Raw genomic sequence first — 27,688 nt, 5'->3', positions numbered from 1 at the left:
TCTCAATTATCAAAAATGTTTTAGATACAACTAACTGTGTCACTGATTTAATTGCTTCCTAAGTATTGATGCTGAGGTTAAATGTAATTGTTTAATATGAAAAAATACAATGTTTGTTTCTCAACTTAATTTACAGTTCTTAAAAAAGGTTTAAAATGATGTTAAGTATTTGTTCACACCAATCTGAAACACCAAACAGGTTGCTTCAGTACGATGATTAAATGGTGAAGGTAGGAGTACACCAAAATATTGTGGCCAGCATGCAGTTTTCTGGCACAAAGAAAATCTCTGCTCTAGTAATTTATTTAATGACATTAATTAAATATTTTATATTTTTACTTTTTATGAAATAAATAATCACATGGATTAAATTTTGTTTTCGCCAATTATTTGTAATGGTTAACAGAAATTTTCTTGGTGCTCTGTGGAAGACAGAAAGAACCATTCACATGCAGATCATAGTGGACATTCACAGCACGTGTCATATTTCTTAGCACATTGAGTGCACAGTACCTGATTTCCTAGGAAGAACTACATCCAGCAAAAGAAATGTGAACAAAAAGAGAGAAGACTTTTAGAGATACACAATAAGCACATTCAAAAGTAAAATTTCATTGCAATGGGATATATGCACCAGTATACAGTACAATACAGTACTCCAAATGATTAGACATGTAGCAATAAAAAAATCTAAATTCATTTCCCCATTCTAACTTCAATCATGAACATTAATTTTAACCAAACTTATTCTATCTAGAATAGCTTGACTGCATAAATTGCAACTGAACATTTTAAACTTGTTTTCAATGAGGCTCTCTTAATGAGAGTCTGTTTTGACATAAATTTGCCATATTCAATAAACAGTGTTGTTCTTGAATGAACAAACTGAAAGCCAGTTACTTCTTATGTGGTTGATGATGCTTTTGCTTTTTCTTCTTCTCAGGAACCTAGATAATGCTGTACAATCAATATGACAAAAATAAATTTTTTTTGGCTATTATTTCCTCTTAGGTTTAACTTGAGTTATCTTCAGCTGCAGCTTTAGAAATTTGTGACACATAAATGAGCAATAGTGCTTTCTTTCCATCCTCTTCTGAACCTTAATGAAACAGATGCTTTGCTGACCAGGCAAAGTACAGTATAAGTGATCTTGCAGTTGGACAAGGAAGCAAAATATGTGGCAGCTAACCACCTGTTATTTAAGAATTCTAGCAAGTTAAACAAATGTCCGTAATAAAATGGATCAGTGGAGCTTTTTTAACCACCTATATTCAGGTACAGACTGGTTGAGATACGAATTATGATGCAACTCACCATCATCTTCTCAGGGAAGGGCAAATGCTGGCCATCCTTTGATGCCCATATTCCACAAATGAATGTAAAAAACTGATCATTTACAATGATTGCCTCTTAAAAATAAATATATCCTACATATCTGCTTTTGAATAAGCCCTTAACACTGGAAATTCTCACTCTTTCTAACAATAAATATCCATGAACAGAAAGTTTGTGGTTGGAAGATGTATTCACCCCAGTAGGGACTGTGTGAACACATTAATGTGATTGTTTAATAGCAATTGGTTTGACAAAGTGATGCCTCACAATTCAATACAGGAATATATTTGTGATATTCTGAAATAATACACAAGTTTCACTACTCTACAATTAGAGAAATAATCAGATGCCTAATTCAGTTCTAATTAAATGCTTTCTAGCAGTTTATAAAAGTATGGAAAGAGGCTGATAGAAACTGTTCAGATTTAGTCACTGAGAATCCTAGTCACGTTGCTACAACCCTGCCTTGCTTAAACATGCACAGAATTTCTAAATTTTGATGCAGGACTTTAAATATTTCAAATGATAAATGGGAAACTTTCTGCTCTAGAGTAATGGCAGATAATTTGCAGTGTTCTGGGGGATGCAGCACATACTGCAGCAAACCTTGTTCAACATCACCTCTCCAGGGATTTTTTTTAAACTTCATTTTGAAATTAGGCGAATTTACTATGGGTTTACACCTCTGGTTTCACTTTATATTTTTGGTTTTTCGAGTAAGTTTACTCAAAACAACCAAATAACAAATCTTCAGGACGTTGCTAAACTCCTCAATGCTAAAGAAATGTCATCTATCAGTTTGCAGAGATTGTTCAGAGTTATTAGCTTCAAAGTATGCTGTCCACCTAAAAACTTACCATGGAGTAAAGATGGGACTTGTATAAGAAATCAAAGTCTGTCTATATATACTAGAACCTTTTTGCTATGTAAAAGCTGCCTAAGTAACATTTACAGTATTATAAGTGATCCATTACACATTTTTCTTGCTAGCGGCAACTTCTGTCATAATCTTCCACTAACAAGAGTTAGATGTTCCATGGCCTTGTTGAGTGTGCTCGCCCATTGCCTTTCCACCCACTTCCGAGCTCACCATCAAAATACAAGATATTACAAATGTAAATACATCATTTAAGGTAAATGGAATTTGTAACAAATTCTGATTATATTTTACACATGCCAAAATATGGGTGATGTGGGCAGGTAGGAATGGAAGTCCTTTTAATTCAAAGAAGTTTATAAAATGCTGGGAAGGAAGGGGGTGGATACTGTGCTCAGGGGTGTGCTTTGGAAGCTAGAAACACTTATTCCACACACAAAGTTATTTTCTTCCTTCCCAACCTCGTGCTGTACATATCTCACCCCTCCCAGAACCCTTCTGAAGCTTTTCAAACACTTTCTGAACTAATTACCTGGACTTCCCTTAGGCCAGGTTCCCTCAGGCCATTCCAGAAGCAGCCTGCCAGGGGCACTTAATGGTTGCAGGGTGGGCTTCAATGGATGGGTTGGCTTCCAGCCAACCTTTGTCTTGTGTACCCCTCCCCATCTCTCCTGTTCCTCTAAGTTACCCTCCAAGTCAAGTATCCCAACTGCAAAGAAGATTATTTAAGTTCAAAATTTTTAGTGACATGTGTCATACCCAATTAAGTTGAGGTAACAAGCTCAGCCATAGGCATTGTACAAATGCCAGTTTGTGGTGACTTTTGTTGAAACACTAGAAGGGCATTCACCTCAGCACATCTAGCTTAGAGAGGGAAATGTTGCAATCTTTCCTGCTTCTTACTGCTATCTAGTAACCCTCCTGGTGTAACATTCATTCGCGTGACTTAGGAATTACAGCTCAGTTGTTATGCTGTGCGTTATTGGATTAATCTACTATCACTCAATGTAAAGGCACATACCTAAATAATGGCTGCTACAATAAGTACTAAAGGATGGTCACTGCCTCTGGAAGCATATTCAATGAGTCAACGCTCCAGATGTACAGCAAAGAGTGTGGAAAAGAACTTCTCAAAAAGATGCACAAGTCAATTACAGACATTCATATTGCTGCTTATGTTGGTATTACAGGGTTATTGTGTTCATTTTATATTGTCCTATTAACCTCAGATTTATACTGAGCACAATGTTATTGAGTACTAAATTTGGTATAAACATATCATTTTCTAATAGTAAATATTATTGTAAACCAATAAAATAGCAGTTCGGCAAGAGGACTATTACACAATTAGATTACTAATTTATAACATCTCATCTTTAAAATCTCTAACAAAATTCTTCTCCCTTGTTCATGGGATGTGAAAGTGCAGAAGCTTGAAATATTGATGCAGGATAACAGAATAAACAAACTCCATTGGAAATAATGAAATAGGGATGTTTTTCAACTGCAAAAAGATTGCGCAATTATATTAGAAAGATTAATTGTGGCATAATTTAGACGTTGGTTGGGTACAAGCTTCTAAAATGGTGATTGCTCATTGTTTGCAACACAAATCCGCAACATCTGTTAGTCTTACAATAATTTAGTTGGTTGTGTTACAGTTCTTTGAGATACTTTCAACAACTGAAGAAATATCCAATACATTTATACTAAATTAATAATAATTTAATCAAGATATAGAACATTACAACATGTTGCACCGACCTGTGAAACCACTCTGAAGCCCATCTAACCTACACTATTCCATTATCATTCTGTGTGCAGGAAATGTTTTATAATACTTTGTGTATCATAAAATTCTTTTTTAATACTCATTTTGTAGGAGTTTTTGGGAGATGAAGGTTTAATTTTAGATGTATGAGAAAAATACAGTCTGCATGGCTCAAGCTAATCAAAACCACATGATGGATTGTGTGTTAAAGATAAACTACTTGACTTGTGACGAGAATTGTAATCACAATTGATGAGTTAATGTAAGCACTGACAAATAGATAGCAAAATGTGAACATGACAACATAGCAGAGTTGCTGGCTCTAAGGGATTAAAATGACCCTAGAAAGGTGTTCTTGCACAAATTTCAACAAAACAGAGTAAAAAGGATTCATAAGCATCTATAGCTGCTGGATTCAGAGGGTAAAGGAGAACTATTTGAAATGATGTTGACTGCCTTTGTGCAGTAAAACTAGTTATTTACCAAATTGCCTGATATCATTGCATGATGTGTGTGTCCTTGTTCCAACTTTATTGCCTGAACTTCTTACACTGGCCTCTGCAGTAAATTTGTCCAACAAACCAATCTGAAGCATAAACTTATTTTTGAACTTTCAAATGCTCCAAACAGAGAAATGATTTTTTTTTCCCACTAAAAGGTTTTCAAGGGTTTTCAAACTGGTGCATATTACAGAAGGTATTATTCATCAGTCAATGGGCAATTTGTTTACTTTGCAAAATAGTCTCAGAAATTAATAATGAGATCCGTTCAAATTAAAAGTTAATTATATTTAAACAGCAGACTTCTATCTCCTGCAAAATTCAATATTTCCTATGCTTTACTTAATAATGAAGGAAAGATAATGTGATTCATCTGGAGTGAAACATTTAGCAGCAAGCTGTTGGAAGTTCATTGATGATTTTAGTTGGGTCATGGAAAATACCTGTTTATCATCTTGACCTTTAAAATGTATGTATTTACTTGATAGACATTACTTGATGGAATATACAGAACCCACACCACACATTTACAGAGTCATTAATTTTTAGAAAAATAAACTTAAGTTAAATAACTTCATGTTATACTTCCTCCAAAATATTAAAATTAAGAAAAAGGTGAAGTATAAGGAAGAATTACTATTTTCATCTTTATGAACATACATGTTTTAGAAGGGATTGGATTAAAATGTGCAAAACTGTTCCTTCTTAAATTTGGAAATAAATTATTTAACTTACTCTGTATTTGTTTTCTCCAATTTGCTCCACCTGAAATCGTTTTGCACATTTACATTGTGCCACTTGTCGTGTTACCTACAAAACAAATTGTCAAAATTAAAAACTATAAATTGCACAAGTAAAAAATACTTTACTATACATGAGCTTCAATAAATATAACTTCTACATGAAAATACCATCTTAAATGCATATTATTGTTTTAAGGAGTATCATTTGTAAGAGTGAGTCATGGAAGGCAGATCCTACAGGAAACTGGATCACAGATTTTCTGAAGATCAGTTGATTGCCTTTTGGATCTACTGAAGCAGAAGGGTGAGCATTATTAATGATGTAGATTGAGTTATATCATGTCTGGATGGCAAAGACAGATCAATTCACCTTTTCCTACCAATTTCTTAACTACTATACTTCCTAATTCACATTGTACTGTAGAAAAAAAATCATATTCATTTACTTAATAACGAAAGCCCTTTTTGTCTGGTTTTAAATATTTGTTTGTTTTTAGTATTTAACCCTAAATACAGGAATTATACATCAGCTACAAAGGAGCAAAAAAAAAAGGTACATACTTCATCCTCAATCTTGTCAGCATCAGTAACAGGTCGGTAGGCATCTTTATTTGGATGAAGTGCAGCCACAAATTCATAGTAATCAATGTAGCCATCTCCATCTCGGTCAAAGATGTCAGCAACAGCAGTCATTTCCAGTTTACTGGTGGGGAACTCTGAAAGGTGGGAAAATAGAACATAAAATAGGATAATTTCACAAATGATTTTCACTAGCCTTCAAGATTTTCTTGCCTTATGTTTTCCTTCTCATCCTGGAATTGTTTAGCCTTCATGTAAACTTACAGCCACTAAAACCAAAAGAATTTAAAATTCTAATGTGGTCAGTTTGAAATGAAATTGCATCATAATTCTCTAAATTAAAGCAGGCAGCGAAACCAAAATTGTTCAACATTATCTTGACATGGGTGGGCTTATTTGTGAAAGAAATATGCCTTTTTAAAATTGGTTCATGTCTTGTAACCAATTACACTGTTTAGCCCAACAAAGGGGAAATATTATGTTTTACTCCAGACGAACATGTTATAATTTAAATAATAATCTTATAAACCATTCCAATTACTTGAGGAAAGGATTCCATCAATGAACTCTTGTCTTGTGATCTTTCCATCTTGATCCTTATCAATCCTCCGGAAAAAGTCCATCACGCGGGACTTCTTATGGTTCATCCATCGCATATATTTCTTTCGCCAAACATCGAAGTCAAAGTTGGCAAACTCTTTCAACTGCAAAATTAAGATATTTTTCACCAGAAAATTTAAAACAATAATTCAGGCTGTCTGCATTGCAGTAGTACTAATTGATATTTTGTTTTGTAAATAAAATTTTTCAAAAACATACAGAATTCTGGCATCTTTAAATACAAAAAGAAGTTATTTATTTTAAATTCATATAAATAACCAAATAGATTTCAGCTAGATTACTTAATTCAATTATTGACCCCAGGGATCAGGAAAGATCTTAAGTTCTTAGAGAAATAAGCGATTTACCAGGACGTTACCAGGATTAAAGGACTTCAGTTAAGTGGGATCATGAGAAAAGCTGGGATTGTTTCCATTGAAGCAGAGAAGGTTGAAGAGAGATTTAATCTGGGTGATCAATATTATGACGATTGATAGAGCAATTAAATAGGACATGTTTCCATTGGGCTCGTACTCAGAGCGACGATACTTGGCAAACAAAGAGGTGAGTGTACAAACACATGAGTTAGGAGCAGGAATACCCATGTGGCTCCCCTGACTTTGCTTCATTATTTAATAGGATCACAGTTCATCTCATTATAGCCTCAGCTCCACATGATCACTACTTGTGATAATCCTTCACCCATTTGCCTATTAAAAATCCATTTACCCCAATTAAAACAATTTTCAAAGACTCTGTTTCTATTACATTTTAAGGGAGGGTTCTTGACACTTTTGCTTCTCAGAGAAAAAAATTGCTTCAATTCTGACTTACACCCCTTCTTTTTAAATGACTGAGTATTTTAAACGATAAAGGGCTAACTAATAATCTTGTCACAAACGGTTTATTGGGAAGCAATGGCTTTTGAGGCGGTGCCTCGATGAACAGGCAGCACTTTAAAAGCTAGTGCTTCCAAAAAAAAAAACAACTGTCTATAACCTGGTGTTGTGTGTTTTTTTTTAAAGTTTTGCCTACCCCAGTTTAACACCGCAATCCCCAAATGTGGTCACAAAAGAACCTTTAGGAATGAGTAATCACACAATGACAGAATTTTACATCATGTTTGAAAATGAGGTACTTCAATCTGAGGCAAGGGTGTTAAATTTGAACAAGGGAAATTATGAAAGCGTGAGGTACAAATTGGCTGAGCTGGATTGGGAAAACAGATTAAAAAGCATGATGCACAAAGGGAACAGATAGTCTTTAAAGAATACATGACTGACAGCAACTATAATGCTCCTTCAAGATGCCAAGACTCAAAAAAGTGGTCAGATAATTATGGCTGAGAAAGGAAGTTAAGGATTGTATAAAGTTAAAAGAAAAAACTTAACAAATTGGCAAGATATCGGAGGATTAGGATGTGGTAAGGCACTGAAAAGGAGGACCAAGAAACAGATTACGAAGAAAGATTGGAGTACAAGTGCATACTATCAAAGAGCATAACAGACAGTAAAAGCTTCAACAAATAAGTAAATAAGAAATGCTTGGCCAAGACAAATGCGGACCAAATAAAAACATGGTCAGAAGAATTCCTTCAGCAGAAATGGAGAAATGGCAGAGAAGCTAAATGATTACTTCATGAGCCTTCAGGGTTACTGGCCTCAAACTTTAACTCAGTTTCTCTCTCTCCACAGACACTGACAGACCTGCTGAGTTTCTCTAGCACTTTGTTTTTGCTTCAGATCCCCAGCTCCCACAGTTCTTTGTTTTATTTTAATGATCACTTTGTGGGTTTTCACTGAGGAAAATGAAAGAAATTTCCCAGAGTCAGAGACTGAAGTGACTTGGGACAATGAGACATTAAATGAAGTCAGTATTAGTAAGAAGGTTGCACTGAATAAATTAGTTGGTAAGTCACCAGGGCCTGAGAGTTTTGTCACAGAGTTTTGAAGGTGGTGGTTATGGAGATAGTCAGTACATTAATAATCATATTTAGAACAGAACTGCAGTATATTTTTTTAAGTGGTGAGAGACTGGAACATATAGATGTGCAAAAGGACTTGGATGTGCAGTAAGCCATTAAAAAGCCTCATTGCATGTTATTTTTTACTGCAAAAAGATTTGAATACAGAAGTAGTGAAGTCTTGCTTCAATCGTATAGGATCATGGTTGAATTTCATCTGGAATACTGTGTGCAGTTTTGGTCTCCTTAATTCAGGAAATATATTATTGCCAAAGATGGAAACAAATGAAGGTTCATCAGATTTACTCCTGGGATTGTCAGACAGATTGGGTAAGGCAGATTGGATAAACTGAGCCTGTATTCTGTAGACTTTCAAAGAATGAGAGATTACCTCATTGAAACCTAAAAAATACTTCAAAGGGATACACAATAGATGTAGGCAAGATGTTTCCCTTACTTGGGGAGTGTAGAACCAGGGACAGAACTTAAAACAAAGGGGGATGCCATTTTGACCGAGATGAAAAAAAAACATAGAAACATTAAATAAAAGAGTAGGCCAGTGAGCCCCTTCCAGTTTGCTATGCCATTCAATGTGATCAGAGCTGATCAATCAACTCAGTATCCTGTAACTCACTTTCTCCTATACCCTTTGATCTCTTTAGCCCCGTGAAACATATCTAACTCAGTCTTGAAACACTTTGAGGCAGAGAATTTCACAGGCTCATCACTCTTTCAGTGAAGAAATTTTTCATTTTAGTTCTAAATGGACTACCTCCGTACGCTTAACCTGTGACCCTTGGCTCTGGGTTTCCTAGTTATTGGGTAAATCTTTCCCTGATTAGACCCCTTAAAAATGTTTATAGATTTCTATGAGATATCCCCTCAATCTTTCAAACTCCAGTGAATATAACTGTAAGTGATCTAATCTTTCCTCATGTGTCAGTCCTGCTATCAATGTTTTTACTCAGAGGATGACAAATCTTTGGAAATCTCTACTCCACAGCTTGTGGAAGCTCAGTCTTTAAGTATAACCATTCACTCCCTCCAGCACAGAATTCAGTAGCAGAACTATGTACTGTCTACAAGATCCACAGACTGCATCTTCCAACCCACACCACTTCCATCTAGAAGGACAAGGACAGGAGATACATGGGAATACCACCAACTGCAAGTTTCTCTCTAAGCTGCTCACCATCCTGACTTGGAAATATATTGCTGTTTCTGGATGAAAATCTTGAAATTCCCTACCTAAGGGCATTGTAGATCTATCTACAGCATATGGCTTGCAGCTCTTCAACAAGGTAGCTCACCACCACCTTCTCAAGGGCAACTAGGGACAGGCAATAAATGTTGGACAGTGAGCGACAGGAACAACCCATGAATGAAGAAAATAAAAAAAAACTAGAAGTAGAGGGATTTTTGATCATCAGCGATGTAGAGTTATGGGGATAGTATGAATAAAAGACATTGAGATATTCGAATACCCATGGTAGTATTAAATGGTGGAGCAAGCTCAATGGCCTACTATAAATTAGGTCTATTCTGTTCTCTTTTAGCTTGTCAATCTTCCACTTCTGCCAACATGTTACTCTACACCAGAAGCTTTTATTTTTTATTGTATTTATTTTCTTTCCTCCTTTTGCCCCTTCATTATTTGGTAATTTTGGAATGCCAAAAGTGTATTCTACTCTAAAGACTGAAGCAAAGTATTTATTCAACACCTCTGCCATTATTTCTCCAACCTCAGACTCTAAGAGGCCCATATTAACTTTGGTCTCACTCTCTTCCTTTTCACATATTTAATGAAACTTTTGCCCACCTTGATTCTTGCAAGTTTACACTTAAAGTTTACTTTTTTGGGTGCCTTCTATTCATTTTAAAAAGTTCCCAATCTTCTGGTTTACTGTTTATCTTTGTCACATTTAAATAAAAGGAAGTATACAATTTGATGCTACCCTTAGCTTCCCTGGTTAACTATGATTGATTTATCTCCTTCCAAGAACCCTTCTTTCTCATTGCGATATATCTTTGCTGAGACCCATGAACTATTTTCTTAAATGCCTGCTGTAGTTCAACAATCTTTGATACCAAATGCCTTTCCTACTCTACTCCAGGGCAGCGTGGTGGCTCAGTGGTTAGCACTGCTGCCTCACAGCGCCAGGGACCCAGGTACGATTCCCACCTGAGCCGACTGTGTGGAGTTAGCATGCTCTCCCAGTGGTTTCCTCCCACATTGCAAAAATGTGCAGGCGAGGTGAATTGCCCATAGTATTAGGTGCACGAGTCAGAGGGAAATGGGTTGGGGTGGGTTACTCTTCTGAGAGTTGGTGTGGACTGGATGGGCTGAAAGGCCTGTTTCCACACTGTAGGGAATCTCATCCAATTCCGACAACTCTTTTATAATTACCCTTATTTATGCTTAACACAGTTGTTTCCAATCCAATCCTCTTAAAATTTTACGTTAAATTTTACCATGTCACGATCAGGAGTTTCTTATACAATCCTTTATTCTGATATCATTTATTAATCCTATATCATTGCACATTACCAGATTCAAAATAGCCCGATCCCTGGTTGGATCTTCAATTGTTCTAGGAAACTGTACCAAATATGCTATGAATTATTTCTCACAGGTAACTCTGCCAATCTGACTGACTAATCTACATGAAGATAAAAGTCACCTTTAATTAATGTAATGTCTTTTCCACATGCCTTAATTATCTCAATTTATTCTCTGTCCCACCACACAACTACTGTTAGGGACTTCACAGACTACTCCTACCATGATCTTCTTTCCCTTTTCATTTCTTACCTCCACCAATACGGATTTTATATTTTCTGATTCAAGATAATTTCTTATTATACTTGGTACGGGATGAAATAAATACAATGCTACCCCAGCACCCTTTCCTTTTGAAAGTCACATACCCCTGAATATTTAATTCCCAGTTTGGATTGCCATGTAATCATGTCTCTGTAATGGCTAAGATCAGACCCATTAAAACTTTACTTTTGTCATTAATATATTTATTTTGTTCCAAATGCTACATGCATTCAAGTAAAGGGCCATTTACCATTTTTCCCCCTATACATTTGAAATGGAAAAATTGTTCTACAATTTTGGGCATAGGTTGGGGGAAGAGCACTAACTGAATAACTCTTTCAAAGAGCTAATGCAGGCATGAGGGGCTGAATGACCGCTATGTTTTAAGAGGCTAAGATACCACAATGGACATTCTTTTCTAACTTAAGAGCCCTTACTTCCTCCAACCGGTCCAGACAGTCATGGAGCTTGCGCTGTCTCTCCAGTGCTAGTAACCAGACTTGCTGCCATCGGCCAGAAAGCAGATTTATCTGGGGATTCTTTGTTTCAGTCTGTGATGTGATAGCAGTGAGTGCAGGTGGATTAGTCATCTGATTGAGAGGTTTTCCTGTAACGCATAAAAAGAAAACATGAAATATTGACTCGTACAATAATCTAACAGTCAGACTGCATGTAAAATCTAAATGATTTTAACGCTATCAGGAAGTAACAGACTAAAGGTTGTGTTGCTTCAAATGTACTGTTTTTGACTTAAAAAAACCCAGCAATTTAGTGAATGTTTGTAGAAAAAAGTTAGATACCTTAAGAGCAAGTACATCACAATAGAGTCATAGAGATGTACAGCATGGAAACAGACCCTTCAGTCCAACCCGTCCATGCCGACCAGCTATCCCAACCCAATCTTGTCCCACCTGCCAGCACCTGGCCATATCCTCCAAATCCCTCTATTCATGTACCTATCCAAATGCCTCTTAAATGTTGCAATTGTATCAGCCTCCACCACATCCCCTGGCAGTTCATTCCATCCACGTATTACCTTCTGTATGGAAAAGTTGCCCCTTAGGTCTCTTTTATATCTTTCTCCTCTCACCCTAAACCTATGCCCTCTACTTCTGGACTCCCCGACTCCAGGGAAAAGACTTTGCCTATTTACCCTATCCATGCCCCTCATAATTTTGTAAACCTCTATAAGGTCACTTCTCAGCCTCCAACGCTCCAGGGAAAACAGCCCCAGCCTGTTTAGCCTCTTCCTATAGCTCAAATCCTGCAACCCTAGCAACATCCTTGCAAATCTTTTCTGAACCCTTTCAAGTTTCACAAAATCTTTCCGATAGGAAGGAGACCAGAATTGCATGCAGCGTTCCAACAGTGGCCTAACCAATGTCCTGTACAGCCGCAACATGACCTCCCAACTCCTGTACTCAATACTCCGACCAATAAAGGAAAGCATACCAAACACCTTCTTCACTATCCTATCTACCTGCAAATCTATTTTCAAGGAACTATGAATTTGCACTCCAAGGTCTCTTTGTTCAGCAACACTCCCAAGGACCCTGCCATTAAGTTCTGCTAAGATTTGCTTTCCCAACATGCAGCACCTCGCATTTATCGGAATTAAACTCCATTTGCCACTTCTCAGCCCATTGGCCCATCTGATCAAATTCCCGTTATAATCTGTGGTAACCTTCTTCGCTGTCCACTACACCTCCAATTTTGGTGTCATCTGCAAACTTACTAACTATATTTCTTATGCTCACATCCAAATCATTTACAGAAATGACGAAAAGTAGAGGACCCAGCACCAATCCTTGGGGCACTCCACTGGTCACAGGCTTCCAGACTGAAAAAGAACCCTCCACCACCACCCTCTGTCTTCTGCCCTTAAGCTAGTTCTGTATCCAAATGGCTAGTTCTCCCTGTATTCCGTTGAGATCTAACCTTGCTAATCAGTCTCCTATGGGGAACCTTGTCGAATGCCTTACTGAAGTCCACATAGATCACATCTACCGCTCTGCCCTCATCAATCCTCTTTGTTACTTCTTCAAAAAACTCAATCAAGTTTGTGAGACATGATTTCCATGCATAAAGCCATGTTGACTATACCTAATCAGTCCTTGCCTTTCCAAAAGGATGTGCATCCTGTCCCTCAGGATTCCCTTCAACAACTTGCCCACCATTGAAATCAGGCTATAGTTCCCTGGCTTGTTCTTACCACCGTTTAAGAACTTCCGGCACCTCTTCTATGACTATCGATGATACAAATATCTCAGCAAGAGGCCCAGCAATCACTTCCCTAGCTTCCCAGAGTTCTAGGGTACACCTGATCAGGTGCTGGGGATTTATCCACCTTTACTTGTTTCAAGACATCCCGCACTTTCTCCTCTGTAATATGGACATTTTCAAGATGTCGCCATCTATTTCCCTATATTCTATATCTTCCATGTCCTTTTCCACAGTAAATATTGATGCAAAATACTCATTTAGTATCTCCCCCATTTTCTGCGGCTCCACACAAAGGCCACCTTGCTGCTCTTTGAGGGGCCCTATTCTCTCCCTAGTTGCCTTTAATGTATTTGTAAAAACCCTTTGGATTCTCCTTAATTCTAATTGCCAAAGCTATCTCACATCCCCTTTTTGCCCTCCTGATTTCCCTCTTAAGTATACTTCTTTAAAAAGATAGACCAAAGGGATATACTGCAATGACTTACTCTTGAACTGAAAATGGTCAAGTTATTCAAAGATCATTGTCTAATTCCTGATCATACTTTAGATAAGAGCCATACAGCAAGTACCCAGTAATTATTCATCAAAAATTGCACCTATTCATTTTGTAATTTGTGACCAAATGCATAATTACAGTTTTGGAGAACCTTTTCCTGTATGTTTGATCTGTACTCTTAAGACTGCTTTGTTGAATGAAAGAGGCTTACTTCCTCGCATGTGGGATGGTTCTACCACTTTCCGCTTGTATGTTTTTGTTACTTTATCCACATCCGGTTGTTTCCGTGTCATTTCTTCCATAAAAGACTGAAAAAAAAGAAAGATAATTGAACTGGAAAATGGACAGTTAATAATACGTGAAAGAGTTGATGGTTTTGTTTAGTTTGGGCTGTACTGTTTAATGAAAATAATCAACACTAGGCACTTCCATTCAATGAATGGGAAGACATAACATTCACCTTTGAGGTATCATTGAAAAATCAAAATCTGATAAATCAGATTGTGGAACTGGATGAACTCGTGAGTTTAAAACCTATCAAGGTTCATTATAAAATTTTGAAAAGAGGTCTTAAATTTATAGACTTGTACCAGAAAGTAACCATTAAAGTTGCCAGTTTACATTAAAGCTAAATAGGTTCCTTTGTCTTCCAGGAAAAAAAAAGACATGCAACATGCTTCCGAGTCTGGTCTATACTGGACTACAATTCCAGTCCATGTTGTTAACTCTCTCAATGCCTCAGAGCTGAGTATGGATGTTTAAGAAGTGTTCCTTTGTCAATATTAGCTATAATACAGGAACAAATTTTTACATAGGAAATTTTGGGATTTCAGTGGAGTAAATTATCTAGTTCTTCTCAGGAATTACTTTAGTTCAATAGGGTCTAGTCAATTTGCAGCTGTAACAGTGGTAAAATTGTCTGAACTTACCACTATTATTTCACTGAAACTGACAACAACTTTGAGTTCTTACACGTGGAGAATAATGTGGAAATGCAGAAGTTGCTATCAATACACCCATGCTCCTTCAAAGACTGTGGTACCAAAGTCCTCATATATTCCTATCTTCCTTGTTGTGGTTCTGTTCGCCGAGCTGGAAGTTTTTGCTGCAAACGTTTCGTTCCCTGGCTAGGGAACATCATCAGTGCTATTGGAGCCTCCTGAGAAGTGCTGCTTTGATGTTTCTTCCGGTATTTATAGTGGTTTGTTCTTGCCGCTTCCGGGTCTCAGTTTCAGCTGTAGTAGTTTGTATGTGGGGTCCAGGTTGATGTGTCTGTTGATGGATCTTCTTGCCGTTTCCGGGTGTCAGTTTCAGCTGTAGTGGTTTGTATATTGGGTCCAGGTCTGTGTGTCTGTTAATGGAGTTTGTGGATGAATGCCATGCCTCTAGGAATTCCCTGGCTGTTCTCTGTCTGGCTTGTCCTATGATGGTAGTGTTTTCCCAGTCAAATTCATGTTCCTGGTTGTCTGAGTGTATGGCTACTAGGGATAGCTGGTCGTGTCGTTTTGTGGCTAGCTGATGTTCGTGGATGCGGATTGTTAGCTGTCTTCCTGTTTGTCCTATATAGTGTTTTGTGCAGTCCTTGCATGGTATTTTGTAAACTACGTTAGATTGGCTCGTGCTGGCTATTGGGTCCTTTGTTCTAGTGAGTTGTTGTCTGAGTGTGGAAGTTGGCTTGTGGGCTGTTATGAGTCCTAAGGGTCGCAGTAGTCTGGCTGTCAGTTCTGAGACGCTCCTGACGTATGGTAGTGTGGCTAGTCCTTTTGGTTGTGGCATGTCCTCGTTCCGTGGTCTCTCTCTTAGGCATCTGGTGATAAAGTTGCGTGGGTATCCGTTTTTGGCGAATACCTTGTATAGGTGTTCCCCTTCCTCTTTTCGCAGTTCTGGTGTACTGCAGTGTGTTGTGGCTCTTTTGAATAGTGTCCTGATGCAGCTTCGTTTGTGTGTGTTGGGGTGGTTACTTTCATAGTTTAGGACTTGGTCTGTGTGTGTTGGTTTCCTGTGTACCCTTGTGGTGAATTCTCCATTGGGTGTTCTCTCTACTAACACGCCTAGGAATGGGAGTTGGCTATCCTTTTCCTCTTCTGTCATGAATCGTATTCCTGTGAGTGTGGCGTTGATGATTCGGTGTGTTTTTTTCTATGTCTGTGTTTTTGATGATTACAAAGGTGTCATCGACTTATCTGATCCAGAGTTTGGGTTGGATTTGTGGTAGGGCTGTATGTTCTAACCTTTGCATAACTGCCTCTGCTACGAGTCCCGAGATTGGTGATCCCATGGGTGTTCCATTGATTTGTTCGTATATCTGATTGTTGAATGTAAAGTGTGTGGTGAGGCACAGGTCTAGTAGTTTAAGTATGCCGTCCTTGTTGATAGGTTCGGCCTCCTGAGTTCTGTTATGTATGTCCAGTAGGTTGGCTATTGTTTCTCTGGCTAGGGTTTTGTCAATTGATGTGAACAGTGCCGTCACGTCGAATGATACCATGGTTTCTTCTTTGTCTATGTGTGTATTCCTGATGATGTCCAAGAATTCCTGTGTTGATTGTATGGAGTGTTTGGATCCGCTGACTAGGTGTTTCAGTTTTTGTTGTAGTTCTTTGGCTAGTTTGTATGCTGGTGTCCCTGGTAGTGATACTATGGGTCTGAGTGGGATGTCTGGTTTGTGTACTTTGGGTAGTCCGTAGAATCTGGGGGTGTTGTTGCTTTCAGGTTTCATTCTTTGCTGGTCCGCTTTGGTTATCTGTCCATTTTTTGTAGATTCCTTAGTGTGTTGATTATTCTATTGGTGAGTTGTGGTGTGGGGTCAGAATCCTTCATTTGGTAGGTGTTGGTGTCTGCGAGTAGTTGTTGTGCTTTATTGATGTAGTCTGATTTATCCAAGATGACCGTCATTCTGCCTTTATCTGCCGGTAGTATGATTATGTTCTTGTCATTTTTCAGTGCTTCCCTCTCCTTGGTGTTGAGGTTATGTGTATAAATACCGGAAGAAACATCAAAGCAGCGCTTCTCAGGAGGCTCCAATAGCACTGATGATGTTCCCTAACCAGGGAACGAAACGTTTGCAGCAAAAACTTCCAGCTCGGCGAACAGAACCACAACAACGGACACCCGAGCTACAAATCTTCAACCAGACTATCTTCCTTATAATCACGATTTCGCAATAACTTGCGCTCTAACTTAGTTGGCCTCACTGTTAAAAACCATGCCTTGTTGAATGAGGTGTTGTGTTCTAATGGCATACTAATGTCATAATTACTGCTAAAAATCATTGCTGGCCCTAAAAACATTTGTAATATTTATGCAATATCAACATTACCCACAATAATAAAAAAACACATATTTAAGACATATTTGTACAACATCTTTTTAAAAAACAGGTCTTTATTTTAGATTCGACTTTAATACAAGCATTTATTTTGCTATCTGAAAATTGAAATTAAAAGTGTAAGATTTTGAGCATTTTTTTTAAACTTCCTGCTTAGCTATGTCTAAAGTCTATTCAATACTGGTGCTGTACTTAAATACACGCAGTACACGAGAAGAGGTGAGTGAGCGTGCAGCGCAGATCAAAATTAGCAGGTATGATGTTGTGGATGTAAGAGACATAGCTGCAAGGGAGTCAGGCCTGGGCATTAAAAATCCAACAGTACACAGCCTAATGGAAAGGCAGGCAGATGGGCACAGCGGCTGGGTTGCCTTGTTAATAAGAAATTAAATTGATAGTAAGAAGTGATATGGAGTCAGAAGGTGTAGAATCTGTGGGAGTAGGGTTGCAGAACAGCAAAAGGACAAAAAAGGACTGATGGGAGTTGTGTACTGGGCTCCCAGCAGTAGTCAGGATGTGGGAAAGAAAATAAATCAGGAGTTAGAAATGGCATGATAGCAAGGCACTATTACAACTGTCATGAAAGGCTTCAACATAAAGGTGGACTGCAAAAATCAGGTTGGTAGTGGATCAAGAAAAAAATATCTCTGGAATGTCTGAATTTTTGGAGCAATTTGTGATGGATCCCAACGAGAAACATGCAGTTCTGGATTTGTTGATTTGTAATTAGGGAGCTGAAGCTGAAGGAACCTCAAGGGGGCAGTGACCATAATGTGTTCAAATTCACTGCGCTGTTTGAGAGGGAGAAGCTTGAATCAGAAATACGTCAATTGAGTAAAGTTAAGTATCAAGACACGATTGAGGAGCTGGCCAGAGTTGAATGGAAGGGGAATCTCGGAGAAAAGAGGATGGAGCAGCAATGGCAGGCGTTTGAGGGTAATTCAGGAGGCATAGCAGAAATTCATCCCAAGGATGAAATAACATGCTAAGGGGAGATGAGTCAACCATGGAAAGTCAGGGACAGCATAAAGGCAAAATAAAAGCATACAAAGGTGATGAAAATTAGTGGGAGGCCAAAGGACAGAAGTCTTTAAAAGCCAGCAGAGGATAACTAAAAAAGGCAAGAGAAGAGAGAAAATGAAAGATGATAAGCTAGCTAGTAACATAAAAGATTGCAAGTTTTTTTAAAGATATCTAAAAGCTGAGAGAGAGAGACAAGAGTGGACACTGTATTGTTGGAAAATAAGGTTGGGGAAATAGTGTGGGGAACAAAGAAAAGGTGACAGACTGAAAAGGTACTTTGCATCCATTTTCACAGTGAAAGACACCAGCAACATACCAGAACTTCAAGAAGTCATGGAGTGAGGGGGCGTGTAGTGGTCATCACTAAGGAGGTGTTGAAGAAGCTGAGAGGTTTGAAGGTGGATAATTCACCAGACTAGACGGTCTACACCCCAGAATTCTGAAGGAGATAGCAGAGATTTTGGTGATGATCTTCCAGGAATCACTGGAGTCTTGGAGTGCCCCAGATGTCAGGAAAATGGTTAGACAACAGGCAGCTATGTGCGAATTAGTGACACCTTGGTCATTCGTAAGATTTTACATTATTGAGGATGAGATTGTGGAGTACTTGGAAGTGAATAGTAAAACAGGGCTGTGTCGATGTGACTTTGTCAAGGGGAAGTCATGCTTGATAAATGATATAATTCTTTGAGGAGGTATTGTGCAAGTTAGACAAGGGAGAACCAGTGGATGCGATTTATTTAAGTTTCTAGAAGGTCTTTGATATAGTTCGTACAGGGGGCTGCTAAATAAGAGCCCATGGTTTTAGGGCAAAATGCTGGCATGGTTAGAGGATTGGCTGCTTAGTAGAAGGCAGAGCGTAGGGATAAAGGAGTCTTTATTAGGATGGCAGCTGATGACTAGTGGAGTTCCGCAGGGGTCCTTGTTGGGACCACAACTATACATTTTATATACAAATGATTCAGATAAAGGAACTGATGGCATGGTTTATAGGTATGCACAAGAATAGGTGGAGGACAGGTGGTATTGAAAAGTGGAGAGGCTGAAGATTTGGACATGTTAGAAGAATGGGCAAAGAACTAGCAGCTGGAACAATGTGAGAAGCAGTGTGAGGTTATGCACCTCGTTTGGAAGAATCAAGGCTTAGACTATTTTCTACACTGGAAAGGCTGCAGAAATCTGAAATACAAAAGGGGCTAGAATACAAGAGCAAAGATGTACTACTAAGGCTGAATAAGGCTCTGGTCAGACTGCATTTGGAATATTATGAGCAGTTTTGGGCCCTGTATCTAGGGAAGGATGTGCAGGCATTGGATAGGATCCAAAGGACGTTTACATTAATGTTAAATAAGGAGCAGTTGAAGACTGTGCCTGTTCTCAATAGTATTGAGAAGGATTTTGGGTGGGGGGGGGGGGGGGTAGGAGATGCACAAGGATGATCTAATTGAAACTTAGGGAATACTGAGAGGCCTGGATAGAGTAGATAAGGAGGAGATGTTTCAACTAGTAGGAGAGACTAGGAGCCAAGGGTACAACCTCAGATTGAAGGGACAATCCTTTAGAACTGAGATGAGCAGGAATTTTTTCAAGTGGTGAGTCTGTGGAACCCACTACTGTACAGAGGCCAAGTATTCAAGGCAGAAACATATAGGTTCTTGACTGGTAAGAGGTCCAAGGATTACAGGGAGAAACCAGGAGAATGGGGTTGAGAGCCATATCAGCCATGATTGATTGGCAGAGCTGACTTGATTGGTGAAATGGCCTAAATTCAGTTCTTATGTCTGATGGTCTTATTAGCTGCCTACCTACCGACTGACAATTGCTGTTGCACATCACAACATCACCTTTACATTTACGCCAAGTGTAAACTATTGTGAGGCATGAAGAAATTTCTACCACTTAAATCTGTGGAGGTGGCTTCCTTTAAAGTCAGTGATAAATACACTATGTTCACATGCATGCACACATTGAATTGCAAATCATAGAAACTGCACAAAGTTCAAATTTTGAAAAAAATGATTGCTGCACTGAAAATTTACCAGCCAACAAAACTGATTTACAATTATAGTTAAGAAAAAGTTTTATCAGGACACTTGCTGCATGCAAGAGATATACGGTTTTGACATACCTGATGCTCTGTGATGAGTACCTTAACCTGAGCAATGTCTTTTGGCATGGAATCTTGATCTCTCTGTATTAGTGTAGTTTCAGCCCACTGTAACCAGGCCAACAACTCTTCCAATAATTCAGCATTGGTGACCAACTCTGTCAGTGCACTTGTTAATCGTTGCTGGTGCTGTTTTGCCCACGTCAATACCTAGAGGTAAAAATCACAAAAAGAAACTAATGATTGTCTTTAATAGCTCAATGAAGAATATAAAGTCTTGAAGAAGAAAATCTCGATTTTGAAAAAAAGACATCTGTTTGATAATGATCCCTTTTAGGATATTGAGTACTTGAAATTTCTAGACAACATGTTTGCCAAGTATTATATCATTTAAAACATAAATGGGGCCCCAAAAAGGTGTAAGAACACTCTGCCCAGCATTTAAAATGCTTCACTCTGTCTTGCGATCAAGTCTTTGAGGAGGAATTCAAATTCCCTCCTTCAATTTGATGTTGTTAATGTGCTGCTGGCTCTGCAGTCATCCATCATGCCGAGTCCATTTCTTTGCTTGACAGGACAAGAATCATAGGAATGAATTGAAATTACAAATCCCAAGGAGTTGCCTTTGGATTCGAGACATTAATTCTGTTTCTCTCTTCACAGATGCTGCCAGGACTGTGTTTCTCAAGAATTTCCTGACTTGATTCAGATTTCCAGCAGCATTTTGCTTTTACCTGATCATATCCCACTCAGGCCCAGCAATCATAAATTGATCCTGAAGTTTTATTTCTGGTTGCACCATCAACTCATGCATAGGGTGGCAGAATAATAATAGTTGCGGATAGTTGATAATTTAATTTAGAGCTTGAAGTAATTCAAATCTTGTATAAATTAAATATTTTGTTCTCCCTCACAATGCAGTCTGTTTTCAACTTTGTTAACGACATGGAATAAGAAATTCATGAAGAGATGTGGAGCACAGAACTGATAAAATATGTTGTTTTTTTTGGCAATACATAAATGTTTCTCATCTTGCACTCGACAGTTAGCTGCTGAGTGTTTAAATCTACAACCATCAAAAAGAAAACATTATTTATTCTAACATGAAGAAAGTGCTGACAGGTTGGCAAAACTATGCGGATTGCAAGAGGCATTGCCATGCGGCATGCACCACTCAACGATGGCTAATAGTTAACTGCCAAGCTTTGTAGTAGCAACATCAAATTACATTCACCTTTAACAAAATGATAATGTCAAATCAAAAAGGCATTCTGTCTATCCACAAATGAGTCACGTGGTATGGTTTTAATGCCAGCTCTGGAGACTGGTGGATTGTATCAAACAGGGTATTCCTTTAGCTGTTCACAATAAACAAGGTACTGGTTTTATCCCAACAGCCTAGGCTTGAAAAACCCTTGAAGTGTCCAATATTAGATGTGATCAGAAAACATTTTCTAAATAATGTTGAGTGTGCAAGGATTTTCGGTGGGACTTGCAGCACAGTGCATTTCTATGCACTCAAATTAATTTGCAAGGATTTGTCTGTAGAAAGAAAAATGTACACATACTTCGCCTGTTTAAAATCAACAAAATAGGTGAAAGCCATTCTATTGTTGATTTCTTAGGGCAATGCTTGATCAGAGACTGGTTTAAAACTTAAACAACACGCAGCAGCTAACTAACAGATGCATTTTGCATGACAACAGAGTCCACTTGCCAACTAATGAGTAGCCTAATCCCATATAGCATAAATGCTTTTCTTTTACTCTGGTAACTCCGGAGATGAGGGCTTCGACAAAACATGCCCTCTTCAGCAATACATGTTTCACATAAACAAATATTACCTGGAATATAACCACTATCTTAGAAAACAGATGCAACTTTAAGATAACATACTTTAAAGTATAGTTAACCTTTAGGTTAAACAGAAGTGTAGCCCAGTAGTCTTAGAAAAGACGAACTACTATAATACAATAGAGAAACAAATTGTGAAAAGGGAAAGGAATGTAGGAATAGGCTTATCAAGTCAAGACTTGAGGCAGTACCTCAATTCATTTCCCCATTCAATTTGAAGATGGTAATCTGTAACAAAACAGCTTAACAGTGAGGTTTCCTTATCATTAAACCTTAGGTGTCATGCAGTTTATTCTAAGGAGTGGATGACAATGTTGATGAAGGTAAGTAACTTTCAAAACTGTGTCAGGACTTTGCAATTAATTTCACTGCTTCCTATCTGAGCTAATGGTCATACACTTCATCAGCGAAGACTGTGGTGTAATAGTCAATATGCAAGTTTAGCTTCTCGGCTCATCAGTGTACAGTACAGAAATAAAATGCACTGAGAAAACAGACAATTCTCTAAAGATTACAATCAATAAGGCCAGATAAATTTACTAGTCACCCAGTTTTGGATATTTTTAAATCAACCTGTCCAAGATTTCATGTTGCACCTTTGGTGTAGATAAGACTTGAAATCCAGGTCAACTGACCCAGAGGTAAGGGTATTACAACAACAAGAGCCCCATAGTCATCAAGTTTTATGAGCAGCAACTTGAGGAGTAAAAAGCAGGCTATGCACTTGGCACACACCAGCATTATTTCACTATTTAAGCTGAGGTTTCTGGTGAAAGGCTGTCATTGAATCTTTGTCCATACAGCAAATGGGTTGCCCAGCTCTGACTGCACTTGAAATATTAACTCTTTCTCTCTACAGATGCTGTTTCACTTGCTGTGTTTCTCCAGCACTGCTTTTTGTACAAGATAAAATTGTACAAAAAGCAGTCAAGTCCTGTTGAAATTTATTTTTTTTGTAATCACTACAAATTTACACTTCTGTGTTGTAATTCATCAAGAATGGCTCCCAGTTAGGTTTTAATTACTATTAATTCCCAGTTTCAAATCTTACTGCAGCAGATGGCGGAATTTGAATTCAACAAATACCTGGAATTAAGAATCTAATGATGAACATGAATCCATTGTCGATTATTGGAAAAACACATCTGGTTCATGAATGTCTTTCAAGGAAGGAAACTGCCATTCTAGTCTGGCCTATATATGACTCCAGCCCATAGCAATGTAGTTGAGTCTTAACTGCCTTCAGGGCAATGAGGGATGGGCAATAAATGCTGCCTAGTCAGTGACACTCTAATCCAATGAATGAATAAAGAAAAAAATTGAATTAAGCCTATTCAGGTTAAAGTAAAAGTGATTTGCTTTGGAAAACTTAGCATGGTCCACCTTTTGAGACATGGGTCAGCTTCAGTGCTTTATTCTATTGTCTTGCAGGCTATTAATTTCCTATTCTAGACTTCGATTCAAAACGGCTATGACTTTGCTGATGGAAAAACTGCTGAGCAGAAACAGACTATTGTCTTCGATGAAAAAGCAAAACAATTTTCAATTCCAAACAGAACTGAATCTTATACTTAGACACATCTGCTTATGTATGTTTGCCTGACCCTCTTTCTCAGTTTACATTAGAATTCCAAATGATCTATTTAGATTAATCCAACACAGAGTAAAGGATTTTACCCATAGATCGTTTTATGTTTTACCAGGTTAGTCATTCAAAACTAATAAAAGTTATCGAGTTAGGATTAAAAAAACAGCAATCTAAAATTTACACAGATAGATTTAAACATTTTAACTATTAGAACACTTAAAATGGGATTAAGGCACTTAATTTGATATGATCATTCTAATTTTTTAATAATTCAAGATCTGCTTCGTTTCTTTCTTACTTCTTCGAAGCGGGCTCGGATAATTGTGATCCAGTGTTTGACTGTGGTCACACAGTCTGGGTGGCACACTGCAAGAATGGCTTCTCCCATTCCAGCTGCTTTATTTACATCCACACGCTTCTCTTCCACTTTCTTCATAAATTCCTGAAAATATAAAACCTACAAGTTAGCAACAGCACAATCCTAGTTTCCTTGACAGAAGGACACATATTCAAGAAAAAAAATCTGGAAGTGATAATTTAACATAAGACAGTTCATTTGACACAAGTTATCACTTAAACACGATGTGTCAAAATGTTGCAACTGAAATATATTTGAAAAATTTTTGTGCACAGAAAGTGTCCTGCTACAAATGGTATTATACATATTCCATTTCAAATTTTTAAATACAAAAAATATAAAAGATAAATAGCTTTCAAAACATATCAGTCCTTTGCTTTCCTAAGTAAATCAGGCCTGTAATACAGCATACTTATCATGACCCATATAGAAGTCATGAGGAATAGCGCACTGTGTGTTTAAGTAAATTTTTGTTTCTCACCAATCATACAAAGTGGTTTCTTAAAAACGAGGCTTTTAAACCTTAATTTCCAAGAACATTCCAGGACACTACTTTAATAGTTATAAATTCAAGGATTTTCAGTTAATTCCTCAAATATTGAGACAATAACATGCAGCTTTTATGCTGTGCCTTTCAAAAATAATAATTTGAAATTAATTATGCTCATTTGTACCTGATTTTATTTCTGCAAGTATGCATGAATTAAAACCTCATTCTTCCATTTTAAAAGCCAAATTTAGATAGAAATATTCACATTTAATTTGAAAATATAGATTAACCTTCAGTCCACTTCCATCAAAATACTGAAAACGTTTATACAGAGAATCTTACTTCACCATTCAAGTGGACAACTGACCTTGTGTAAATCGATCAAAGACTGCAAAGATTCCACATCATCTGGTAGAACGCCTCGGAATCGAAGTGACTGCTCTGCCTCAGAAAGCCATTCCAGGAGAGCATGCACAGCATTGCGGAACTCCTCGGCCTATATCAGAATTAACCAATAATGGGTAACAAACTTCAGTTGTTCTGATATTTAAATGAGAACTTTAGAATTTCACAGTAGTTACATCCATCTTTCAAAAAAATTATAGGCAGGTAGATTTAAGAAAATTGTAATTTTCAATTAAGTAGGCATTTCACATTACTTTGGAATGTTAAGAGAAAGAATTATTGTGGATCATTAGCTCTGCACACTGCTTATGACAATGCCACTGAGAAGTAATTGATTTTGATAGAAGTTTCTTGACATATTTGCTTCCTTCCCACTTAAATTCAGAGAAAATCCAAATTATGAATCAAAGTTATTGCTAAAAATTAGTGATTGCAGGCACACAATTAAAATGGTTCAGTAAATCTTGCCTTTATCTCAAGTGGGACTAGTAAACAAAGGGGAGAAAAGTAGACTTCAGTGTATAACATCTTGGTCAGAACTCATCTGGAACAACATTCAGTTTTGGCATCGCACCTCAGGATGAGAGTCACTAAATGACTTGAGGGCTAAAAGATGCATAGACATAGTTTGTATTCCCTTGAGCTTAGAAAACTAAGGAGTTGATCTTTTTAAAAGTATGAGATTCAATTAGTCAGACACAGGCATGGGAATCGAGCATTGCAATCTTAAACATTAGAGCAAGGAAGGTCGCAAGTAAGCTCAGGAAGGATCTTTCATACAAAAAGTAATGAAATCTGGAACTCTTTTCCTCAAAAGGCTATAGATGTTGGGTTGATTGAAATTATCAAGATTAAACTTGATACCTTTTTGTCAGGCATAGGTATCAAACCATATGGAAAACAGGCAGGCAAAGGGAGGCAAGATTCAGATCAGCCATTTTGGAACAAACAAGAGATTGAATGGCCTCACCCCGTTCTATGTTCCTATAACATGCATTGACGCAAATAGAAAATTCTTAATACTGTGTTATGGGCCAGTTTGGTGGTAACATGCAGATAAAATCAAGATAGTATGCATTACAGGAAGTGGTATTCTGATTATTGATTTTATGAAGTTATACTATAAATCTTCAAATTGATAAACTAAACCAGTGCAAAATTGAGATTGTGGTATTTAATTGACAATGTGCTCTCACCTGCTTAAGCGCTTGCTCAAGTCGTGTCTGTTTAGAAACAGACAGTTTGCAGACAGTGTCCCAGCGTATGCTCAGTTCCTGCAACTGGACTTTCACCCAAGTTGTATCATCACGACTGTTCTCAATCAATTCACGAGCTGATCGTTTTAGAACCTGTACACTACCGGTGCGCTTACCAAGTTCTTTTTGGAAAACCTACACAAGAAAGGAATTTTTCAGTGCAGAACATAAAAGAGTTCAAGAATTCTCAGGTTTTAGTAAGCAGTATGCACAAAATAAAAGCAAATTTTTATGGAAATATACAGCCATATAATTAAATCAGTTGGCTGCTAACACTTCGTGAAGCTACACAATTGTGAATGTAACACACTTAACAATAATATTTTACCTTGTGAGCATCCATCAAGTTCATCACAAGATCTAGGTCTCCATGGACAGGCTGATCCTCAGCTAATTGTGGCTCAACTTTGTATAGCCAATCAACTAGAGCCTGGAGTGCATCAGTAAACTGTCCTGAAAACAGTAGTGCCTCCTCCAGCTTATGCTGCCTAAATAGGACCAAGGAATCAACAATCTTTAAGATTTAGTAAAACGACATCTTCATTTTTTAGATATTTAGTTGACTCATGCAAAACAACAGAACGTCTGCCAAACGAAATGGATTTAGCTTATCAGCAACTCAATTTTTTTTTCAAAAACACAGGTTAAACAAAAATAGATTCAATGTCTGATGCTATGTCACTTGTATATCCAGATTAAGCTTGTAGAAGAATGTCAATAAATATTTCATTTCATTAGAAATGAACTTCAATTAGGTATATAGAAGTTTATTTCATTTCACAGCATGTACATGAAAACTAACTGGAAATGTGTGTAAATTATAGTAACGTGGTCTCTTTCCAAGTAACTAATCATGACTAAAATACATAAATATGTAGTTATAATTTCCTTGGCTAGAAAGTTTCACAAACAATATGCTAAAAATGTATTTATTACCCTTACCTCTCAACAGATTTGCCACAAACAGTGTCCCATTTATCACGCACTTCGCCCAGCAGGTTATCCAGTTTCTGACAGTCATCTGTAAGTGAAGCCTTCTCTTTCATGGAGCGGCCCATGCGGATCGTGGTGTCATACACTGGTTGTTTCCCACCCAGGGTTTTTTGGAATTCCTTGTTCAATTTTCAAAAAGAGTAAAATGTTTGAAAAACAAGAGCACAGACTGTACGTCTCAGAGCAGCACATCAGATCTCAATTTGGCAATCACAGGAGTGATCATTAAGTATCCACATTTTTGAGTTGTTGCCTAAAGTCCTTATTTAATTGCCATTGGCACTTTTCATCTCAGTTTACTTGCGATACTCTAGATTTGGCTCCAACTCTTGGAACCAAATGTGCAAGTTTTGTATTTGTGGACACTAAACGCTTGGA

At 37.7% G+C, this 27,688-nt stretch overlaps 1 protein-coding gene across 12 annotated transcripts in view; it reads right to left on the bottom strand.

Annotated features, from left to right (window-relative positions):
* The window catches only part of macf1a (microtubule actin crosslinking factor 1a), a 536,531-nt gene that overhangs the window by 21,635 nt on the left and 487,208 nt on the right, over positions 1 to 27,688 (bottom strand). For 7 of the 12 annotated variants that reach the window (XM_060847668.1, XM_060847672.1, XM_060847674.1 and 4 more), the window contains 12 exons: positions 27,260 to 27,429; positions 26,646 to 26,805; positions 26,258 to 26,452; positions 25,024 to 25,152; positions 24,107 to 24,250; positions 20,388 to 20,576; positions 14,123 to 14,219; positions 11,630 to 11,799; positions 6,347 to 6,509; positions 5,788 to 5,942; positions 5,219 to 5,293; positions 514 to 531 (listed from right to left, as the gene is read on the bottom strand). In XM_060847668.1, the coding sequence (XP_060703651.1) occupies positions 514 to 531; positions 5,219 to 5,293; positions 5,788 to 5,942; positions 6,347 to 6,509; positions 11,630 to 11,799; positions 14,123 to 14,219; positions 20,388 to 20,576; positions 24,107 to 24,250; positions 25,024 to 25,152; positions 26,258 to 26,452; positions 26,646 to 26,805; positions 27,260 to 27,429 (1,665 nt within the window). The remainder of the gene's footprint in view (positions 1 to 513; positions 532 to 5,218; positions 5,294 to 5,787; positions 5,943 to 6,346; positions 6,510 to 11,629; positions 11,800 to 14,122; positions 14,220 to 20,387; positions 20,577 to 24,106; positions 24,251 to 25,023; positions 25,153 to 26,257; positions 26,453 to 26,645; positions 26,806 to 27,259; positions 27,430 to 27,688) is intronic. The other 5 variants (XM_060847670.1, XM_060847673.1, XM_060847677.1 and 2 more) reach the window with 1 other exon arrangement.

This window comes from Hemiscyllium ocellatum, chromosome 30 (genome assembly GCF_020745735.1).
Source record: "Hemiscyllium ocellatum isolate sHemOce1 chromosome 30, sHemOce1.pat.X.cur, whole genome shotgun sequence".
Lineage (NCBI taxonomy): Eukaryota > Metazoa > Chordata > Chondrichthyes > Orectolobiformes > Hemiscylliidae > Hemiscyllium > Hemiscyllium ocellatum.
Note: the sequence above shows the minus strand (reverse complement) of the source record. Positions and strands in the feature narration are given on the sequence as shown.